Source organism: Saccostrea echinata, unplaced genomic scaffold (assembly GCF_033153115.1).
Source record: "Saccostrea echinata isolate AGI-Se365-2 ecotype Australia unplaced genomic scaffold, CSIRO_AGI_Sech_v1 ptg000062l, whole genome shotgun sequence".
NCBI classification, from domain to species: domain Eukaryota; kingdom Metazoa; phylum Mollusca; class Bivalvia; order Ostreida; family Ostreidae; genus Saccostrea; species Saccostrea echinata.
In genome coordinates, this window is record NW_026889811.1 from 3,460,745 (window position 1) to 3,483,623 (window position 22,879).

The 22,879-nt window shown below is 33.0% G+C and overlaps 1 protein-coding gene across 1 annotated transcript; it reads left to right on the forward strand.

The window, feature by feature from the left end:
- The first annotated feature begins 9,695 nt into the window (after positions 1 to 9,695).
- Positions 9,696 to 22,737, forward strand: LOC133175298 (tripartite motif-containing protein 3-like). Its single transcript, XM_061310394.1, has 5 exons — positions 9,696 to 9,728; positions 15,603 to 15,746; positions 20,160 to 20,285; positions 21,300 to 21,464; positions 21,740 to 22,737. The coding sequence occupies exons 1-5, from the start codon at positions 9,710 to 9,712 to the stop codon at positions 22,693 to 22,695; spliced, it is 1,410 nt and encodes a 469-aa protein (XP_061166378.1). The 5' UTR covers positions 9,696 to 9,709; the 3' UTR covers positions 22,696 to 22,737.
- Positions 22,738 to 22,879: the final 142 nt, after the last annotated feature.

A 22,879-nucleotide genomic window follows, 5' to 3' on the forward strand; every position in this document is an offset into this window, starting at 1 on the left:
TAAATTCTTAAAAAGGTTTATCTTTCTTTTTTTTCCTCACAAACAAAACATGATATATTTCTCCACCTTCTCCATATTCCAGGTCATTCTTATATGGACAAGATAATGATGATGATGTCTCTGAATCTACATTGCCCCCAGAAATTTTGGTATTGTTACAATTAATTGTACAAATTAATGTTGCAACTATTGCAGGAAAAAATACCTATTCCTCAATGGGACCTGATCCCACCTGTGATGTTTTCAGGGGTAGTGTTTATTTTACTCACAGTTTGTATTGTTTAATTGGACTTTCAAGCATGGTTACTATTCGAACAGCAATGGATATTATTATCAGGCACATAGTATTGTAGCCCCCCCCCCCACTTTTTTTTCTAACATAACCTTTAACTGTTGAAAATGTAGATTGAGAAGCTTGGTTGCCCCACTTCTTTTTTGGTTGCAGTTAGTCAAATCAGGGTAATGTAGTAATGTATGAATAAAATTTGTTTGTGAAGAGAGTTTTTATATTTCATACATTTGAATAATTGTCAAAAAGCATTGGATATAATTATAAGACACAGGGTTGGGGGGGGGGGGGGAGGGACTGTCCCCCTTTTTTTTCTAACAATACCCTTTACTATTGAAATATTCATTGAAAGGCTGGTTGGCCCCCACTTTTTGTTGTAGTTAGTCAAATCAGGGTAATGTGATAATATTTGGATAAAATTTGGTTGTGAAGGTTGTGAAAGGAGTTGGAGACAAAAATTCCTTGACAAGCCAAAACAAAGTCATCAGACATTATTACTGAGGGGGCACAAGTTTAAAGTAGCTATGTTTTATATTAGCAAAATAATTGGGGGGATGGAGCTCCCCCCTTCCCAGTTCCTACGATCATATGTCCAACATATAATTCAATTACTAGAAAAAATTACTTTAGAAAGGAACACTCTTTGGGCTTCTTTAGCTCTTCTGAGCCAAAGGCTCAAAGAGCCATTGCTGTGGCCATTTGTGCAGTGTGTGTCAACTTTTAAGAATATGGCCCATATCTCAAGAATCCCTTGGCCAATTTTTGTCAAATTTGTCACAAAGTATCATTGGCCCAAGGGCTCTTGTTTATACTAAAACTAGGGATGTGACTATTAAACAAGGGGAGACAATTAGGAAAGTAAAAACAAAGTACTGGTTGCTAAAAAAATCCTCTTCTCAAGAACCAATGGGCTGATTATCAGGAAACTTACATACAAGGATGGGGATATGTTGTAGATTAAAAATTGTTCAAGGAATCACCCTTGGGCAAAGGGCATGGTCTCAAGGCCAATTCAAAGTTGACCAAAGGTCACTGTGACCTACTTTTGGAGTTTTATGGCTACATTTAAATATTCAGATACTAATTGGCAAAGAATCATCAGACTTTGTCATTTGATGCATCTTGGGTCCTTGAAGTGTGTCAACTGAAAAGTAGGTTTTAAGTTACCTACTTTTGGAATTTTAGGCTATATTTGAATATTTAAGATATTAATTAACTTAGAATCACCAAACTTTGTCAGTTGATTCATTTTGGGTCCTTGGAGTATGTCAACTATGACCTACTTTTGGAATTTTATGGCTATATTTGAATATTCAGATACTAATTTGCTTAGAATTATCAAACTTTATCAATTGATGCATATTGAGTCCTTGAAGTGTGTCATCTTAAAAGTAGGTAACAGTGACCTACTTTTGGAAATTTATGGCTATATTTAAATATTTCAAAGACGTATTAGCTTAGAATCATCAAATTTTGTCATTTGTTCTTTCTTGGGTCCTCGGAGTTGTCGACTGAAATGTAGGTCACTGTGACCTACTTTATGATTTTTTGGCTATATTTAAATATTTCAGATACTAATTGGCTTTGAATCATCAAACTTTGTCAGTTAATGCATCTCGGGTTCTCAGATGTCATGATGACCTACTTTTGGAATTTGAAGGCATAGGATTCTTACAGGCTTCATATAGAAGTGATAGGTTGTACAATTTACCAGAAGAGCGAATCAAGGCCATCGGGCCTCTTGTTAATAAAGAAGAATTTATTTTTGTTTTTAAACATGAGACGTGTGAACATTCCGATCTCGCGGTTTATAGTACCTTGGTTATCTTGCACTGAATTTCCAAAACTATCCCTCTTAAAAAATTTTTTTTATTCCGAGGGTATGATTTTTTGTCGGAAACATTCAATTCAAAATGGAAAAAGGTGATCGAAATTGAACCTTAATCCTGAAAAAAAAATATTCGATTCATAAATTCATATTCGAATATCAATTTGTTGAATGAATATTGACATCCCAAATCAAAATGAAGTACATGTATATCAATTCAACTATAACTTAGTTTACTAAGAATTAATCATGAAAAGAATCCATTATGATTATTGTACCTGCTAATAAGTATAATAGACATTGAAAATATTGATTCTAGTATCATACGTATAAATATTCAACTGTAGATATTTATTAGACATGGGAAGTTTTGATTTTAGTGCTGTAAGTTTGTAATATAATTATAATATACTTAAAAAAAATTATGTTACACCCGAACCTTTAATGTGTAGGGTTAAATGCCCGTATAAATACACAAACTCTGCAATATTTATCTTGCAAACGTCAGACAAAAAAAGCTTAGGTATGTCGGTGACATAGATATCAGTTCTTATCAAATGTACTCAGATGTACTTAAAAATTTTCCAGTCAGAGAAGAGACTTTAACCTGTTTAACTCCCCAAAGAGTCACATGATGTGCAATTTTTTGTAAATGCAAATAAAGAATAAAGATTTCTTTTTATTTTTAGTTAGACATGAAGGGACATGTCCTTTGAAAATTATAAGTATTTTTTATGAAGTCAAAACCTTCACATATTAAATATTATTTGCAGCCCAACGATGTCCCTTTTGTTTAATTTAAAGTTTTAAGAATGAATATACAATGTAATTAACTCACTTTGACAGATCTCAGCCAGATTTTCAGGTATGATCAAAATTATAAATGCGCATATTTTTCATATATTGTAAAACTATTGGTGATGAATTTCATTATGATATGGAATGCAAGTTCTTTTCGAATGACAGAAAAAATATTTCTCCAAAATAGATATTGTAAAAATCCTAACACTTTCAAATTTGATGAACTAATGAACACAAATAATGTAGAAATACACAAAAATCATTGTCAAAATTTATTAAGAAAATCTTCAAAACTGTCTGTTCTTCTTGAATCGTCCATATATATAACTGATTATATGTTTACTTTCTTTTCTTTTTTCTTTATATACTTGTCTATATTTTGACCCTTGACTGTAATTTTTGTTTGTATATATGTGTATATGTTCCTCTTGTACCAGTGATCTGGTTTTGAGTGAATAAAGAATTGAAATTGAATTGAAATCGATAATAGGACACCAAGTGTAATAGAAATGCTTATTGTGATCTAATTTGGATGTACCCTCGTAAGTGTGCTTATGTAATCATGTCTCCAGATAATGAAGACGGATTAGAGATGTACCCTCGTATGTATGCTTATGTAATCATGTCTCCAGATAATGAGGACGGATTAGAGATGTATCCTCGTATGTATGCTTATGTAATCATGTCTCCAGATAATGAGGACGGATTAGAGATGTATCCTCGTATGTATGCTTATGTAATCATGTCTCCAGATAATGAGGACGGATTAGAGATGTATCCTCGTATGTATGCTTATGTAATCATGTCTCCAGATAATGAGGACGGATTAGAGATAGAATAAAGGAGGGGAAAAGTCTTGAAACAATTAATCAGACATGATTTATCAATTACCACATTTGTTCATAATAATTGTTCAAGCCATAAAAACGAAAAGAAAAACAAGAAGCAAATATCGAAAATAGGGTTATAAAGGTTTTATAAATGAAAAAATTATATTAAGATTTCTTACCTTGATGATAAGAATAATTATTATGCTCTTTTTATACGATTAAAAAATTATGTTGCAATTCATTAACATGCATTGTATGTTACTATTCACTTACTGTTCATGCATTAATTCTAGATTTACTTTTTCTCGCTTCTTTCTCTTGGACAATACTATTCCGTGTTTTTATGTCAGGGTATTCCATTTTTTAAGGAAACGATCAAAAGCGTAAAATTCAGAATTTGCCAACAAAGGAATAGATGCTGTGAACGTTTGTAACATTCTTAATCATATTTATTTAGTTCAGTCTTTCATTCCACCATATTTCAAGTGTTCTTGCTCTTCTTTCAACTATAGTCCCACTGGACAAATCATTACTGGTGATGTAAATATAGCTGAAAATGACGACCTAAATGCAATCATTATAAAGGTCCTAAATATAGGGAGCCCTGATCTTTCAATTGGCGAGAGAACTTCGTTTGTTTTATGAATTCTGTCGAGGATTATGCCAGACGATGGATGAATTGTGAAGGGGAAGACCGAACACTTTGTCAGAATCGATTAAGTGTTTTCGAAAAAAAAAAACGAAGAATCGCGTCAGAAAGATAAAAGGTAATAAGTGACTCATATATTCTTTCGTTTTTACGAAATCGGAAGTCATAAAAGAATATGATAAACTACATGGTTCCAGCAGACAATGCTTGTATCAATGTTCGTCTTTTTAAGGAGGGATTCTTCTCATAATTCTAGTATTTAAAAATTAATGAAATTTTCATAGATTCAAGTAGACATTATAATTAAGTGATGGGATCAATTAGATTAAATTTGACCGTTTTATTTTAAAAGCAAGGTCAGGTCAAGGTCATTATCTTTCTCCTTGACCGTAAGAATAAAAAAATAACTGTTGCCAATCATGCGATGCCTACTTCTATTTCAAAAGATTAAATATTTTTCTTTTTGCATAAAAAGATATTACCATATAGGGTCTATCAGATGATACTACCAAATTGACGTAAATAATTTAACTAAAATAGATATTGGCTAATCCGAATTTCCTCTTTTTTTTCTAAGATTTTAGGATATATTAGTTATTTCTGTATGCTTCGTATATTTAAATTTTTCTTATTTTTACATATGGTAAAGTAGTCATATACAGATACAGATTGATACAAAAACAAAAAGTTTTGACCGTCTACTAAGAGAGAAAAAAACACCTTTTACGCAGTTTTTGCTCAAATCTGTATTTAGATTGGAAGCTTTTAAAAGTTAACAAAATTGTAGTTTGTTTGGGAAATCATATTTATTTGATATATTTTAAAACTTCAGTCCATTATTATTAATTTTATTTACATTTGAAATTTTCTTTAATCCTTTGATTGTTAACTAAATTCATTGTTCTATAGTAATTTTGAGAAGCAGAAAAGGAGATATTTTCATACGCCGCCGTTCCGCCAAAAATATAGTCCCTGCTAGATTTCAAACTCAATTTACAATTTTTATTTTAAGTTGTACAATTATGTCGAGGAAAGAAAAATATGATCTTTTAAATCCCTTACATCTAAATATTTAAGACATATAAGCAAATATACTTTGAATATTTCATCTAGTCAGAAACCAGACAAGAATCCATCCTCAAGGCTCATTATTACAACTGAATTTTAGAGGAACTTGGTTTTAATTCTAAATCTGGAAATCAGACTTATAGTTCACTTTTTAAGGATGAAATTCTTCAAAATCACATTTAAGTCTTTAAAACTTTTAACATTAAAGTCAACAAAAATGAAGTCGATCTACCCTACTATACTGGATTTCTCAACGTCATAAAAATCCATACAAACAAAGATAATTTCCGGGTCCAGCAACTGTTCTACAAATCCCCAAAAAATATTTTAATTGCTGTAAATTAAGGCTTTTTGATATCATAGACAACTGTTTCTTTAATGAAAATGGGACTGGAAATTTTCATATTTTGTGAGTGGTCATCTACAAAATTACTTGGTATAAAATCACTCTGATTCTACAAGTACTCAGAGGTTGATTTTAAAAGGATGCCGGAGTTCCTTATTAACAATATCTACATGTGTGTAGTCTTTGAAGACCGGGTCTTCCAACAATCAGTTGAAATTATGATGGGAACTCGCTGTGCTCCTTTATTAGCCGACATGTTTTTATATTTCTATGAAGCAGAATTTATTCAAAAACTTATACTTGAGAAGGAAAAACACTTGCTATGGCTTCAAGTCAACATTCAGAATATATCGACGATGTTTTATTAATTAACAGTAGATACTCGTACTTCCACTCATATGTCGACTCGATATATCCCAATTAACTCAAAATAAAAAGACACCAAATAGCCTGCCACATCTTTTTTCATATTTGGATGCATTCCTGATAATAGATGATAAGGGCCAACTAACAACTAAACTGTATAACAAATGAGATGACTTCAGCTTTTCCATAGCCAACTTTCCTTAAGTATGTACATGCAGATATATTCCAATATCATCTGAATATGGTGTTTATGTCTTCTATCTTACTCGATACTCAAGAGCATTCTCTGAGTATGATCAAGTTTTAAACCGATGCAGGCTACTGACCAATAAATTGATGTTACGAGGATTTCAACAACCTCGTTCAAAGTCAGCATTTTGTAAATTCTTTGGTCGTTACTGGTATAATGACCTCGTTAGCAAATACAACCTATCATAGTGTTATAATTTTACTGCCATATTTCATATCAATTGCTAGGCTTTTGTTTTTATATTAATTTTGACTATGGAATATTCCGTTACCTGTTCATTTTCCGGGGCTCTGGTTTTTTTTTGTTTTTTTTTTTTTAGATCGATCACTTTTCTTTACCTATTCATATGTGCACCTCTTACCTTAGAAAAAGACGTTAATGGTAATCTTACAACAAAGCTTTATGATAAACGTGATGACGTTAACTTTTCAATCGTCAAGTTCCCTTACTTATCCAGCAATAAACCCTTATCACCTGCATATCTCAGTTCATTTGATAAGCAAGAGCAAGAACAATTTCTAAAAAGAGGTAAGTTATTGACAAAAAAGTTGATGAAACAAGACAGTCGCATTTAAAGTCATCATTTCGTAAGTTCTATGGTCGATACAATGGCCTTGTCAGCAAATACAATTTATCATTAAGTCAAATGCTGACTGATGTTTTTCATATTAATTTTTAGGCCATTTTTACACACTGAATTGTCGACGGATTTTTCCGTTATTTTCCGATCATGACAAGGAGCACACGGCGGGTGTGACCGGTCGGCAGGGGATGCTCACTCCTCCATGGCACCTGATCCCATCTCTGATGTCTTAGAGGTCCGTGTTTGCTCTGCTCCTATTTTGTAATGTTTAATGGACTTTTGAGCTCGAATACTGTTCGTTATCTTCACATATTTCATTCATTAGATATACGCGATGACATTTGCTTGAATAAAAGAAATCAAGACGTATCATTATAGAGACTTACAATATATATAGAATATGAACCAAGGAAATGATAGTCAAGATCCCCAAGAAAGGAGCTCTAAATAATTGTAACAACTGGAGAGGGATCACCTTGCTGTCTGTGCTGAGTAAGATCCTGAATAAAATAAAGAGTATGATAGTGGACAAGTCACTTAGGAATATAACAAGCTGGCTTCAGGAAGGGGCGAGATCTGCATATTCTGATGATCTTTGCACTCCGTAGCATCATCAAGCAGTGCACAGAGTGGCAGCGACAACTGTATGAAAATTTTCGTACACAGAGACAGCCTCTGGAACATCTTACGACACTATGGCAGTCTATTGGTACAAGAGTTTTTACAACTTCAGATGCATCATAGTGAGTAGCCACACCGCCTTTGGTGTCAAGACCGGCGTCAGACAAGGATGTTCTCTTTATCTTTGTCATTGATTGGGTTAAGAAAAAAACAACAGAAGACACTCCAAGAGGAATCCACTAGACCCTCTTCTCAACGTTGGAAGACCTGGACTTTGCAGATGATTTGAGATTGCTATCACACACCCAGGTGCAGGAAAAGACAGATAGTTTAAATACCTTTGGACGACAGGTGGGATGGAGAATCAAGAAGACAGAAATAATGGTCTAAACGTGGATGCACCTGCTCCTGTGAAAGTGAATGGAACAGATCTTCAACAGTTTTACCGATCTCAGCTGCAGTATCAAGCCTGAGGCACAAAGGAAGACATTTGCAGCAGAATAGGAAAGGCCAAGAGTGTTTTCAGGGGCATGAACAATGTCTGGCGATCAGCACCGACACCGACACCAGCACCAAGTTAAGTTATATCAGAACTGCGTTGTATATCTACACTCCTATATATGCTACAAAACGACAGAAAGCGACAGGATATTTTGATAATTTTTCAAAATGGCAGACGCTTGAGAATAGCTTATCAAGAATTCTGCCAAAGATCTCGACCTTTAAGATGTGACCTTTGGTCCACATGCATTCTGACGCACGTTTAGGTCATGGGCAAGAATACTCTATAGCGATAAACTTTACTCCAGTAAACGATTTCAAAATTAAATCCTGAACTCGTTTACAACTTCCATTGTCTGATTACATTGGTCTTTGGTGGATATGACACTAATATAATCTGGAGTGAAGACTAACACCAACATTTATAATGAGCATGAAGTAGGGTCCATGACTGCTTGATGAAAAATATGCCCTATATTTTCATAAAGATGAAAAGGGTGTAGATAATAAACAGTTATCATACTCAGATCCTATAGAAATGGGAAACATTTCAAAAATATGGACCCCTGGGATCCCAGTGATGGGATCGGGTGCTGAAAATGAAAGAACATCCGTTGTCGACCAGTCACACCCCCCACGGCCCTAGTCAAACACTGGTCTAACAATTGGTGTGAAACATTTCAGTCGACCAAACTATAGGTTGTCCTTGCAAATAAGGTCATTTCAAGGACCACAGGGTTTTCAAAAAACAAAATGCTGCTTTAAAGGTTGAAAAGCATGTTTGTATATATATATATATATATATATATATATATATATATATATATATATATATATATATATATATATATATATATATATATATATATATATATATAAATATAAAATACTTTTATGGAAATTAGTTGAATCTGATTCGTCGAGAAACATTTGTTAAAAAACACTATTACCCGCTGAATAATGGAGCTAGCCACGCCCTCCAGCGTAGCAACAGTTAACATTGCTTGACGACGTGTGGTATTCCAAAAAATATTGACTGTGCAGAATTTATGCGGGCAAGGTTCACTGTAATATGTATTTGTATAAAACATTCAGTATAATATGATATATATCGCATTTAGTTGAGTGTAACATTGAAAATTTTCACCCCTCAAAAACCATTGTCAACCTCGGCTGCGCCTCGGTTGACAGTGGTTTTCTTGGGGTGAAAATTTTCAATGTTACACTCAACTACATGCAATATTTATATAGTATATCACAAACAAAATGCAATTGTTTATGCTAGAAATTTTGAGATATTTATGCATATTGAATTTCAATGTTTATTGCATGTTGCTATGGGATAATTTATTGTGAGGTAGAATGATGAGTAAAATCAAATCTTTACGATCATTTATCAACCTCAACTATAACAATGATAGTTAGGAGGGGTGGGCTTGTTCACTATCTTGATCTCGCTTACTAGAGCACATGTTCGTTATCACCAGGAAAACACGTCAATAAACGCATGCAAATATAGTCATGTAATAGACGGGTGGTCATTTAATTATCCTAATCAATAAGGACCATTTAAGGGAATGGACAAGCACTTTCCAAGTAAGTATAGTAATCATTGTCTTTTTCCTGGCTTGGTTTCTGATTTTGAAAAAACACCAGACCGTTCAGTAACAACAGGTTCATATGAGTATACAAGGGTGATCCAGAAATTTTCAAATTTTCTTACAAGTGAGAAAAATAGGAGCTAAAAAAGAAAGAAAAACGACCAAAATTGAAAAACTTATTCGTGTATATAGTTTTCGTTTTAAAGGAAAGGTCCACTTTTTCGGCGGTGGGGTAGGTGGGAGAGATGTTGAAAGCCATTTTCTACGGAGTTTATTGTGTCATTTAAAATAATATTAAACAGTTGAGGGGGGATGTGATTCCTCTGTTGGATCCATTCAAGGCACATGTAGTTTTGGATTTTACTGAATATGAATTAAAATATGAAGCAGTGCTGCTCTGAGGGGGGAAATATTTGAGGAGCAGAGTTATTCTCTTATATTATAAAATAAAACTTTAGAGTAAACACATGAAAAGGAAAATCTTTTTTGTTCCTATCATCAAAAGAATGTGACCGCATGCAGAACCCAGATAGGGTAAATACACACATTGTGTGGCCTTATCTAACCCTTCAAGGTCACGTGGCCATTTGCATGAGTGAAGATACTCAGTATCATTATAGTATTCTACTCTTCTGAAAAATAAGGCATTCTAAACATTGATTTTTTTTTAATCTTGTCAAAAATCTTTTATTTAAATTTTTTGATCTAGTATATATCAGAAATACAAACGGAGAGGAAAAAGAAAGAAAAACAAGACGAAACAAAGATAATATTTTTTTCAAAAAATCATAGAAGAAATTGATCTAGGTGATGTTTTAATTTCATTGTGTGTCATCCCTTAGGATTTCATTGAATGCAAAAGATTTCATTTAATTAAAAAGATTTTATCTAATGAAAAAGATTTTATTTAATGAAGAAGATTTCGTTTAATGAAAAAGATTTTATTTAATGAAAAAGATTTTATTAATGAAAAAGATTTTATTTAATGAAAAAAGATTTCATTTAATTAAAAAGATTTTATTTAATGAAAAAGATTTCATTTAATGAAAAAGATTTTATTTAATGAAAAAGATTTTATTTAATGAAAAAGATTTCATTTAATTAAAAAGATTTTATTTAATGAAAAAAGATTTTATTTAATGAAAGAGATTTCATTGAATGAAAAAGATTTCTTTTAATGATAAAGATTTCATTTAATGAAAAAGATTTTATTTAATGAAAAAAGTTGAATATAACGATAACTGTAAACAATACGAATCGTGAGGGCAAAAACGCGGACCCCTGAAAACGCCGGAGGTGGGATCAAGTGCATAGGAGGAGTAAGCATCCCCTGTCAACCGGTCACATCCGCCGTGAGCCTTCTATATTGATAAGGTAAACAGACTTATCCGTACTAAGTCAAAATTCCAATAAAACAATGGTTAACAATGAGTATGAAACATGTCAGTCAAAATTCGACCCAAAGAATGCTTGTATTTGCAATGTGAGCATAACTATTACGTATTTGCAAAATGCTCTTTAAACGAGACCATTGAAAGTACTGTAAAATCAACTTATTTTTCAGTAGCATGTCTCGGTTTAGAAATTGATTGAACTCGGAACATGCTTTACCGAATCAGCTGGGAGACAAACACCGTAGCCAGGTGAAAGCGGAATATAACTACAAAAATAGTGGGAGTTGATGATCGAAAAGCTGATGACATCCCGTTTGTCATATTTAGTTGTAAGATGGCCATTAACGTCTTAAGTGAGTAAAACATCCAAATATGGAACAGCTAAGGCAAACTCTGTGATGTCTATTCTTTAGAGTTATTTATATTTCCCACTGTTTCCTCTGTGATAACTCTTTGAAAGTTAAGTGTGTTGATTTCTCGATATTTAATATTTACAACTGACTATAAATTTCGCCAAGTTAAAGGTCAAGTGCTTAATATGTTATTGTGTCTGAGTCATTGGGCGGGGTCTATGGAAATTGACAGGAATGCCTCGTGTATTTCATATCTATTAGACACCTTTTTAAATTTATATTTACATTTTTATTTCACATATAAATTTAGATATAAGGAATCCTTATACAGTGATTCCTTATATCTAAATTTATATGTGAAATAAAAATGTTTTCATTTTTCAAAGAGTTATCACAGAGAAAACAGTGGGAAATATAAATAACTCTAAAGAATAGACATCACAGAGTTTGCAATATCCAACAAACTAGAAAGTGATTCCTTAAATATCAAGTCATCAAAAGAATGAAAATATCTATTGTTCATTGATCAAACAAAATATATTTTGTTGTCAAATAAAAGGCCACAGCAAGAGTTTTCGACATATTGAAAAATTTGAAAAAAAATTGCTTTATAAGAATATAAAACAGATCGGCTAATAAAGGCCCATAAAATTTGCAACAGATTGTTGGAGGTCCTGATCTCGAAAGACTACATATTATATATTTCAATGGGGAAGTCAAGCATATTTCAATATCACCTTCAGAATACTTTTTATTTAGATTTAGAATGATTTGTAACAAAGTAATTCTGTAGATGACAAGTCACTTGATATGAAAATTTCCCGAGTTCTATTTTTATTGAATTGAAGTCTATGGAGTTGAAACTAAAAGTGAAATTATACTTTGAAAAATCTGCATTGGCTTCTATGCAGAGTTTGCCTTTTAAAAGAAGTGAGCATATTTGAGAATAATCAACAAAAATGAAAGAAGTTAATTACTGTTACTAGAAATCTGGAATGTAAATCACTGATTGGTTATGATTGTTGTGGCAGATTATCCCGATTTTTGAATGATATCGGAACAGGCATTTACATGCAGGATACATCTTTTTGTTTTGTGTTAAATACATGTAATCTTCTACCAATATTTTTTTGTATGAATACGTTTTAATTTGTATGATTCAAAATTGTTACAGACATTAGATAAGTATGCATTTCAGAAGTTTTTTCAGCTAACAGGTATTTCTTTTTGTTTTGTGTTAAATACATGTAATCTTCTACCAATATTTTTTGTATGAATACGTTTTAGTTTGTATGATTTAAAATTGTTACAGACAGTAGATAAGTATGCATTTCAGAAGTTTTTTCAGCTAACAGGTATTTCTTTTTAATGAAAACTTCGATGAATTAATCAATGTAGCTAAGATTCAAAAGTATTTTAGATTTTGCAGTAGTTGCGGGAGTTTTTTCTCTCCTAAATATGATGCTGATATATGTTGATTACAATCCATTCATTTAAATGTTGATTTATTTTTAATTGTAATATTTAATGCTCCAATCAGTCCGTCTACAACTGTAATACTGTGATTGAATTCAAAATTGTGTGGCAGGTTAAACGGGTTCAAACACTTTTTGATCAGCTTAATCTTGAAATGTATTTAGATTACATTTCAAAATTTAAAGTCACGAAATAAATCCATACGTATATAAATAAATACTTGACTTATTTGTACGTTCAAGAATTGATAAAAACAGATGAGAATATTGAAAAAGTAAGATAAGAAACATGAACGTGTTATCTATGAAAAAAAAAATTCGGTCACCAGATAAACTTAGCTGTTGTCCGCGTTGTGTGTGGATCATTTTCTTTGGCCTATTAACCGTAGAAATCATGTCACAAATCATCCAGGGCTAAGAGAAATTTAATAAAAAGTTTAAACAGAAATGAGAGCGTCTTTCAGAAACAGAAAATTGAGTAGCATATACATGTATATCATTCAAAAGTTTAATTTAGAATCAATATTACAGTGGGGGGAGAATTTATTTAGCAAATGTCGAGTAGCTTTTATTGACATTTGTATTTATCACTGTCCGAAGGGAGTAGGGGTTATATTAAGTATGTCCGAAAGTTTTAGTACTTTAATGTCATATATGGCGTATTTTTGATAAGTTCAGATATCCAAAATGAGAAATATCTTTCTATTTGATTTATTACTTTATATAAAGATAGGACTTTTCTGTAAATTACACAATCTAAATCAACCGAGTTTCAAAGATATAAAAAAAAATTAAAACAATAACCGATTTATTTGCCGACTCCACATTTAAATAAAAGACACATTTAAAGTCAATTTAATTATAGAAATGTGAGGTTATTCAAGTTCAAAATTGGTGAAAAAATTCAATTTGAACGTAAATAACATTATATCATGTATATCTACACTCAATCTCGTATCATCATTTTTTTTTAGCTCAGATACGCCATATATAGCTTTAAAGATAAATGTATTACATTAACTATTTCAAAAACAGACAATCAAGCCTTTCTGTGAATTGAAGATTCAAATGTGATCAAACAATAAATTCCAGATGCAGTGTTTACAAACATGTTTAATTAATATGTAAACATAAAAAAAATGCTTCCTTGGTTTGTAAGTGTGTTATATATTTTTTAGCAATATTTTATACATTAAAGGGGGATATTATAAATATAGGATATCCCATGATTTGTGGTTGGATATGTTTTTTATTTAACGTGTTGTGTGTGCTTTAAAAACTCACAAAAATCACACAACTCGTTGGATAAAAATTATATCCAACAACAAATCATGCGAGATTCTTTTTATCACATGTTTTATACATCAGTATCAATGATTTACATTGTTTTCATATATGAATCCACACAATTTCACTTCATTACTTTCACACAAAACCCATTGTGACGTCACAGCATTGGGATATGAAAAAAATATCCAATGAGTAATATCCATGGGATAAAGAAGCAAACATGTGATAAATAAAGATAATTTATTGTTTATATTCATGTATGAATTATTCACGTATGTTAAATATTGTATGACTTTTCAACACTATATACAACTATTCCTCACGATAAATTAAAGAGCATATTTTTTGAAATCGTAGACAATAAAAATGGAACTCGCAAATCATATCAAGTGATTAATCATCTAAAACATTGTTAAAATCCACACACAAGTACTCTGGGGTTGATATTAAAAAGATGCACGAGTTTCTCAATGACAATATCTATGTAATCTTTGGACAACAGGTCTTTCAACAATCTGTTAAAATTCCCATGGGTAATAATTGAGCCTCTTTATTACCTGACCTGTTTTGTATTCTTATAAAGTAGAATTTATTTGAAATGACGTGACCTTCAATCATTTAAATGTATCAATGACTTTTTGTTCAATGAGCAATATTCATTTTCATTCATTTTTTAACTTGATATGTCTGATCTTGATAAAAAATTATGATGGTGTAAATGTCTACCAGCTGATTCGATACACAAGAACATGCTTTGCATACGAACTATTTCAGTTACTAACAAATAAGTTGATGAGACATGTATAACAACAATTTCGTTTAAAATCAACATTTCGTATATTCTATGGTCGATTTAATACATTGTTTCTTAATACAACCGTTAAGACTAGTTGAAAATTGACTATTTTGATACAAATTGGTAGGCATTGATTTTCAAACTTAATTCTCTGTGTATATTCAATCAAGACAAAGGCTCAAGACGGAGAATGCTTACTCCTTCATGGTACCTGATCCCACCCCTCATGTTTTCTACTAGGGACTATTCTTTGGGGATATGAGACAAACAAATGTGGATCAACAATACAAGTTATGATACCTGTTTTTGTGATGTCAAGTTTCGTTCTTCATCTATGTGGTTTTTCATATTTGTACACATTTCCCCTGAAATGGGGAAAAGCATGGTGTTCATAAAATGTATCTTTCATCCAACTATGCATTACAATTATGGTTGAAAAGGCTCAATGATTCTGGTAAAGAACTATGAATTGTTTTATAATGCTCATTACTTCTGTGACCTAAAATGGAAAAAATAGATGTAACAATATATCAATAAAAATATCTATATTTTTGTTTCTAGAGAAATCCGCTCGTTTTCGATCGATATCTGAGACCAATCCAGTTTTCACAGTGGAAGCAGAGATAGACAAAGTCAAAGATTCTGGTGATTTATCCCCACCGACTGAAATCGACACAAACTATTTACACCCTAATGCCAACTCAGGTACGTTAAGGGGGAACTATGTCGTTCTACGTCAAAACAGCTGTGTTTGACGTCACAGAACTCTTTTCTTATGTACCGTTGAGAGGGTTTGCAGTTGACCTTTGCATAGCTGCAGAACTGTAGCGTTATTATACCCCACGCAACAAGTTGGTATAATGTTTTTGACCCGTCCGTCAGTCAGTCAGTCAGTGTGTCAATCAGTCAGTCCGTCAGTCCTGTTTTTTTTGTCAGCGCAACTCCTCTTAAACCGCTGCACAGAATTTCGTCAAACTTTGCAGATATTTAGGACACAATGTGTAGATGTGCATATTACCAGATAATTCCGATTCCTTTATTTTTTCTGGGAATTTCGGCACTTTTCAACTTAGATTTTTGGCCATATCTTGAAAATAGAGATGAACAGTTTGTCAGCGCAACTTCGCTTAAACCGCTGCACAGATTTTCGTCAAACTTTGCAGATATTTAGTACACAATGTGTAGATGTGCATATTACCAGGAAATTCCGATTCCATTTATTTTTCTGGGAAGTTCGGCACTTTTCAACTTAGATTTTTGGCCATATTTTGAATATAGAGATGAACAGTTTGTTAGAGCAACTCCTCTTAAACCGCTGCACAGAATTTGGTTAAACTTTGCAGATATTTAGTGCACAGTGTGTAGATGTGCATATTACCAGGAAATTCTGATTCCTTTATTTTTTCTGGGAATTTCGGCACTTTACAACTTAGATTTTTGGCCATATCTTGAATATAGAGATGAACAGTTTGTCAGCGCAACTTCGCTTAAACTGCTGCACAGATTTTCGTCAAACTTTGCAGATATTTAGTACACAATGTGTAGATGTGCATATTACCAGGAAATTCCGATTCCATTTATTTTTCTGGGAAGTTCGGCACTTTTCAACTTAGATTTTTGGCCATATTTTGAAAATAGAGATGAACAGTTTGTCAGAGCAACTCCTCTTAAACCGCTCCACAGAATTTGGTTAAACTTTGCAGATATTTAGTGCACAGTGTGTAGATGTGCATATTACCAGGAAATTCTGATTCCTTTATTTTTTCTGGGAATTTCGGCACTTTACAACTTAGATTTTTGGCCATATCTTGAATATAGAGATGAACAGTTTGTCAGCGCAACTCCTCTTAAACTGCTGCACAGAATTTGGTCAAACTTTGCAGATATTTAGTAAATAGTGTGTAGATGTGCATATTACCAGGAAATTCTGATTCCTTTATTTTTCTGGGAATTTCGGGACTTTTCAACTTAGATTTTTGGCCATATCTTGAATATAGAGATGAACAGTTTGTCAGCGCAACTCCTCTTAAACCGCTGCACAGAATTTGGTCAAACTTTGCAGTTATTTAGTACACAGTGTGCAGATGCAATACTAGGAAATTCCGATTCCATTATTTTTGCCTTAAGAGTTTTGCCTATTATTGAAGAAATTTTCCAGCTAGTTAATAATGAAATCCAATGGAATCAGCTTTTGTAATGAAATTTTTTGTGAAATATTTTATGACCTTAAAAGACCCCTGTTGATTTTGAGATCAAAATATTAATGATTTAACACACACACACAAAATCTTGGATAGTTCTCACACACACCCCTCTCAAATTGGTGCTTTGCCTTAAATAATTTCATAAGTACAGCATATAAACAAATTCATATGACTACATCATAATTTTGTTTCCATCAATTATTTAAATGTGTAAATTGTCATGTGTTGGACATGGACTTACACTCATTAACAAATCGAAATCACTGAGGAATTTAAATAACAGTTTGTCAGCATAACTCCTGCACTGAATTTCCTGAAACTTTGTAGGTATTTCAGACATAATGTATAGATTTGTATATTACCAAGAAATTTTGATTCCATCATTTATCTAGAAACTTCAGCCCAATTAAATTTGTAACATACAAAGATTTGAATGTCCTTATATGCAAGAAGTTTTGATGTAATAATTTTTTTGCAAGTAATGCCCCTTTTTGAATTATACTGTGTATTTAAAATGCACTGTGCCATTCATTACTTGTTGCATTGTCGAGTTTCGGGGGAGCATGGGGTATGTGAGCTTGCTCAATTTTTCTTTCAGGGTTATATATATAGTCTTTGACCATGACGCTACGGATCCCGTAAAGCAAATACGGTGCAATTTACGGAGCAAGATTTTCTGCGCACAGTTGGGTAGAATTTCTCCACTTTCCAGCATTGTTCAATCAACTACCTTTCACTCTCTAATTCCAGACGTATATTTTATTCAATCTGTATATTTTATTCACCTCCTAACCCTTTATAATCGTCTCTACAGACCAATAAACTCGTTTGTTTTGATTTTTTGTCGGATGGCAGAAAATTCAAAACAACCGGGTTTATTGGTCCGTAGAGACGATTATAAAGGGTTAGCAGGTTGGTAATGGGATATGTCTAGAATTAGGCAATGAAAGGTAGTTGATTGATCAATGCTGAAAAGTGGAGAAATTCTCGCCATCTTGCGCCTTAAATTGCACCGTATTTGCATTACGGGATGCCATTATTTATGGCATATTGTAACTGTCTTGGTCAAACTTCAAGGTCAAGTGGTCAAAAATCATAGCATATTTAAAAAGGTCTTGCCACAGGTTAAATTTTTGAAAAGTAGTTTAAACTAAAGGTCAAAGTCACGGGGTCAAAAACCATACTACAATTAGAAAGGTCTTGTAACAGGTAATGTACTTGTGTAATATGAAAGCCCTACATTTTCTCATTGAAATTTTATAACCAATTTAAAGTAATGTAAAAATTTTTGAAAAGTAGGTCAAACTTCAAGGTCAAGGTGTCAAAAATCATAGCACATTTGGAAAGGTCTTTCTACAGGTAATGTACATGTCAAATATGAAAGCCCTATCTCTTCTTAATCAAAAGTTATAAGCAACGATTAAATTTTTGAAAAGTAGGTCAAACTTCAAGGTCACGGGGTCAAAAACCATAGTGCATTTAGAAAGGTTAAGGTCACGGGGTCAAAAATCATAGTATATTTAGAAAAGTCTTGTCACTTGTAATGCATATGTGAAATATGAACGCCATATCTCTTCTCATTCAAAAGTTATGACCAGGGTTAAAGTATTTGTGACAGACGGACAGACTGACAGACGAATGAGATTTAATGTCTCCTCGCTTTTGCGGAAGCGGGGGACAATAACAGTTATGGCAAAGATTATAGCTTCTCAAAAACATCAAGATCATGAGGTCAAATATCATGATACAGACCGAAAGGTCTTGTCACAATGCACATGTGGAAAAATATATATATAAAAAAAAAAACAGAGTATACGATGGGAAAGGTCTTGAAACAGGTAATGCACATATCAAATGTAAATGCCATATCTTCTCTACATCAAAAGTTATCAGCAATGTCAATTAGGTCAAACTTCAAGGTCATGGGGTTTAAAATCATAGTACATTTGGAAATGCTTGTCACAGGTAATGCACGTGTGAAATTTGAATGCCCTATGTTCGCTCCTTCAAAAGTTAGCAACACTGATAAAATGTTTGAAAATTAGATCAAACTTGAAGGTCAAGGTAAGGGAGTCAAATGTCATAACACATTCGGAAACATTCTGTCACAGGTAATGCACATGTCAAATAAAAAAGCCCTATCTTTTCTCAATCAAAAGTTTTAAGTAAAGAAAAACTTTTTGAAAAGTAGGTCAAACCTGAAGGTCAAGATCACGAGGTCAAAATCATAGTATATTTAGAAAGGTCTTATCACTGGTAATGTACATGTCAAATATGAAGCCCTATCTTTTCTCATTCAAACAAAGATAAAATTTTTGAAAAGTAGGTCAAACTTAAGGTCAAAGGGTAAAAAATCATAGTATATTTGGAAAGGTCTAGTCACAGGTAATATACATGTGAAATATGAAAGCCGTATCTCTTCTCTTTCAAAAGTTATGGCCAATTTAATGTTATGTTAAATTTTTAGAAAATTAGGTCAACACTCAAGATCAAGGTCATGGGGTCAAAAACCATAGTATATTTGGAAAGGTCTTGTCACCGGTATTGTACATGTGTAATATTAAAGCCCTATCTTTTCTCATCCAAACAGAAGTTATGGCCAATTTAAAGTAATGTCAACATTTTTTTGATAATTAGGTCAAACTTCAAGGTCACGGGGTCAAAAACCATAGTATATTTGGAAGGTCTTGTCACAGGTAATATACATGTGAAATATGAAAGTCCTAACTCTTCTCTTTCAAAAGCTATGGCCAAGGTTAAAGTTTTTGTGACAGACTGATATACGGACAGACTGACAGACGAATGAGATTTAATGTCCCCTAGCTTTTGCAAAAGCGGGGACAATGATCATTATATAATTTATCATTAACCCTTCCAATTTTATTTACCTTTGTGGTTTTTATTATGGATACAGATCAATCTGAGACTGACAGCGGATACGAGAGTTGTTTGTCCTCGAGAAATGCTTCCGCTACCTGTAGTCTTCCGCAGTCCAGTGTTTCCAGGGCCGACTCACTCAAATCCAGCCCCAAACCAACCGGTACGACATGTATTATTGATATTCTTATATACATGTATATATATCGAATTCCAAATTGTTTTTGAGAGGTCTTAAAAGGCTTCGGTATTTTTTTTTTTTTTTTTTTGAAATAATAAAATAGCGAACTTACTTGGAGAATAAGATTTAAGAAAATAACCTTTCTACAATGTATATAAATTGTGTATTTTTGGGATTTAACTTTAAGTATACTTATGATTTGACCTAGATTAGTATCTATAGCCAAAGAATTCATCTTGTCTGTAAGTTTCGTACGCTATCCTGGTATATGTTCTGGACTCTCTGAGACAAAGTCTCAAGCAACATTGTCTTAAAAAGTTAAATATGACGTCTTTTCCTACATGTAGTACATGTATATTATTAGTCACGTGGTTTTATTATACAGATACATATAAAACAAAAGAAAAAAAAATCTTTCTTTTTTGTGGATTTTTCATTTGAACACATTGTAAATTTGTAGTAGAAGAAAAATTTATAAAACAAAAAGTAATAAAAATTCCGGGGGTAGGGGGTCCTGTCTACAATCACTTTGTTCGGGTAACCAGAATTTTACGGGCCCAAGCAAGACGGTTCCCTTATTTGTAACGAAAATGTTGAACGACTTTACAATATAGAAGTGCCACAAAAAATGTATCTCCCCCCCCTCCCCCAGTTTGCAATTATTAAATATTTAGGATGAAAATAAGAAAGGCATGTGTTAGTAAGTACACATGTATAAACTAAAATTCTAAATTAAAAAAAACAAATTCTTAACATATTTCTGAAGTAACCATATTTTGAGAAAGGTTGTTAGGGTGGGATAATTTCCGGCATGCTATAATGCATACCACACAACAATTTCCTGTCTTTGGTACAATCGTCGTATACTTCCTTTCATAATGTAATTAAAAAATAAGAATGTCAGCAATCTTTTGTAGACTTTCTTAAAGTTTGCATCCGTTTTGCAGAAAATATACGCAAATACAACAAAGTTTGCAAAAATGTTGTTCATGATAGGTGGGCGAAGAATATCAAAAAATTCTGAGGACCTGTCTGAACTTTTGCCCGGAAGTCCTGACTTTCTCAGAGCCGGAAGTCCAGAAAATCTCAGAAAAGGGGTTATCAGAAGATGTCCTACAGATGTTTGCTACTCACCCGCCCTTTGTGAGAAATTTAAACGAGGTAAAATAAATTTTAAAAAAAAATATCAAAGTCAATGTCTCTTTTTCTATATTACAATAAAATTACCTTTTTGTGGAAAAATGAATAGAATATAATTATGTCGAATAGAAATTTCTTAAGGTGTAATTTCACTTTTAGATCTAGAGCTTAAATATGTACTACATAAATATTTTTATTTAAATAAATGGTATAAGCTAGTGTTTCTTCTTTGTTCGTTTTAAATATCAATATCTGATAAAATATAAAATTTAAGTACACTTGTTTTGATTTATCAGGACCCTCTCTGGGCTTCAGACATAGTTTTCAGAGAGAACGGAGTTATTCTTCATGCTCCAGTGCAAGCGGTACCGACGGGGTCAATATTAGTCTCCATAACATCATTGGCAAAAAAGGAACCGGAAAAGGACAGTTCCGGAATGCTACCTCTCTTTCGCATGTCAGTTCCGGATCTATCATAGTAACAGATATCATAAACTGTAGGGTAACACTATTTCACATGAGTGGACGTGTTGTTAATGAAATCAGCACTGGGCCTGGTTCCGAACCTTGGTCAACCGCTGTGTTACCAAATGGTAACTTTGTTGTATCCTTGCAAAAACCAGGTTCTCTAGCGATATTTGATGCGAAGGGAGAATATATTAAAGACATCGCCGGCCACCTGCTGGTGAAACCATCTGGGGTAGCAACCGATAGAAAGGGTAGAATAGTTGTCAGCGACGTCAACACTGACTCTGTTTACATACTTGATGAAGACGGCGAAGTTTTGAAAGGCTTGGGACAGGAACCGGATGTGCCCCTGTCTTTTGAAGAACCTCGATATGTTGAGGTCACGTGTAATGATAAGATTCTAGTCTGTGATTCTGGCAAGCACTGCGTAAATGTGTTTGACTCCGATGGAAACTTTCTTCACAAATTCGGATCTTATGGACAAGATTCGGGGCAATTTCGCTTCCCCTATGGAATCACGTCAGATTTTGAGGAGAATATATACGTAGCAGATCACTACAACAATCGAGTATCGATGTTCTCAATTTCCGGGGAATTCCTCTGCCATATTTTAACGCCTTGTATGAAACTTAAGCGGCCTCAGGGCCTTGATATGTGGGATGGAATGGCAGAGTCGGTCCTGTTTGTGACCCACGGAGAAATGAAGGCACAGGAAGTCGTGGCCTTCAAAATCATAATGGGTTCAAAAAATAGATTCAAGAAATCAATGGAGGTTTATATCTGACATGTTCTAGTTGACTTTGTAAGAAGGAGGTTAGAAGCAAAATTTTAAATTCCTACATAAAATATTTAGAGAAATCAGAATTATACCAGCGTGATGTTATAGAAATCCCAACAATATGTGAACGTTTTAATTGCTCGAACGAGAATACCACTATTACTGTAATATAAATCAAGTTACAGGAACG

What these genes read in the sequence shown, in the direction of transcription:
- LOC133175298 (XM_061310394.1), top strand. An exon ending in ACACCCTAATGCCAACTCAG is followed by an intron (nt 15,747 to 20,159) that starts GTACGTTAAGGG and finishes TTATGGATACAG; the next exon opens with ATCAATCTGAGACTGACAGC. An exon ending in TTGTGAGAAATTTAAACGAG is followed by an intron (nt 21,465 to 21,739) that starts GTAAAATAAATT and finishes TTGATTTATCAG; the next exon opens with GACCCTCTCTGGGCTTCAGA.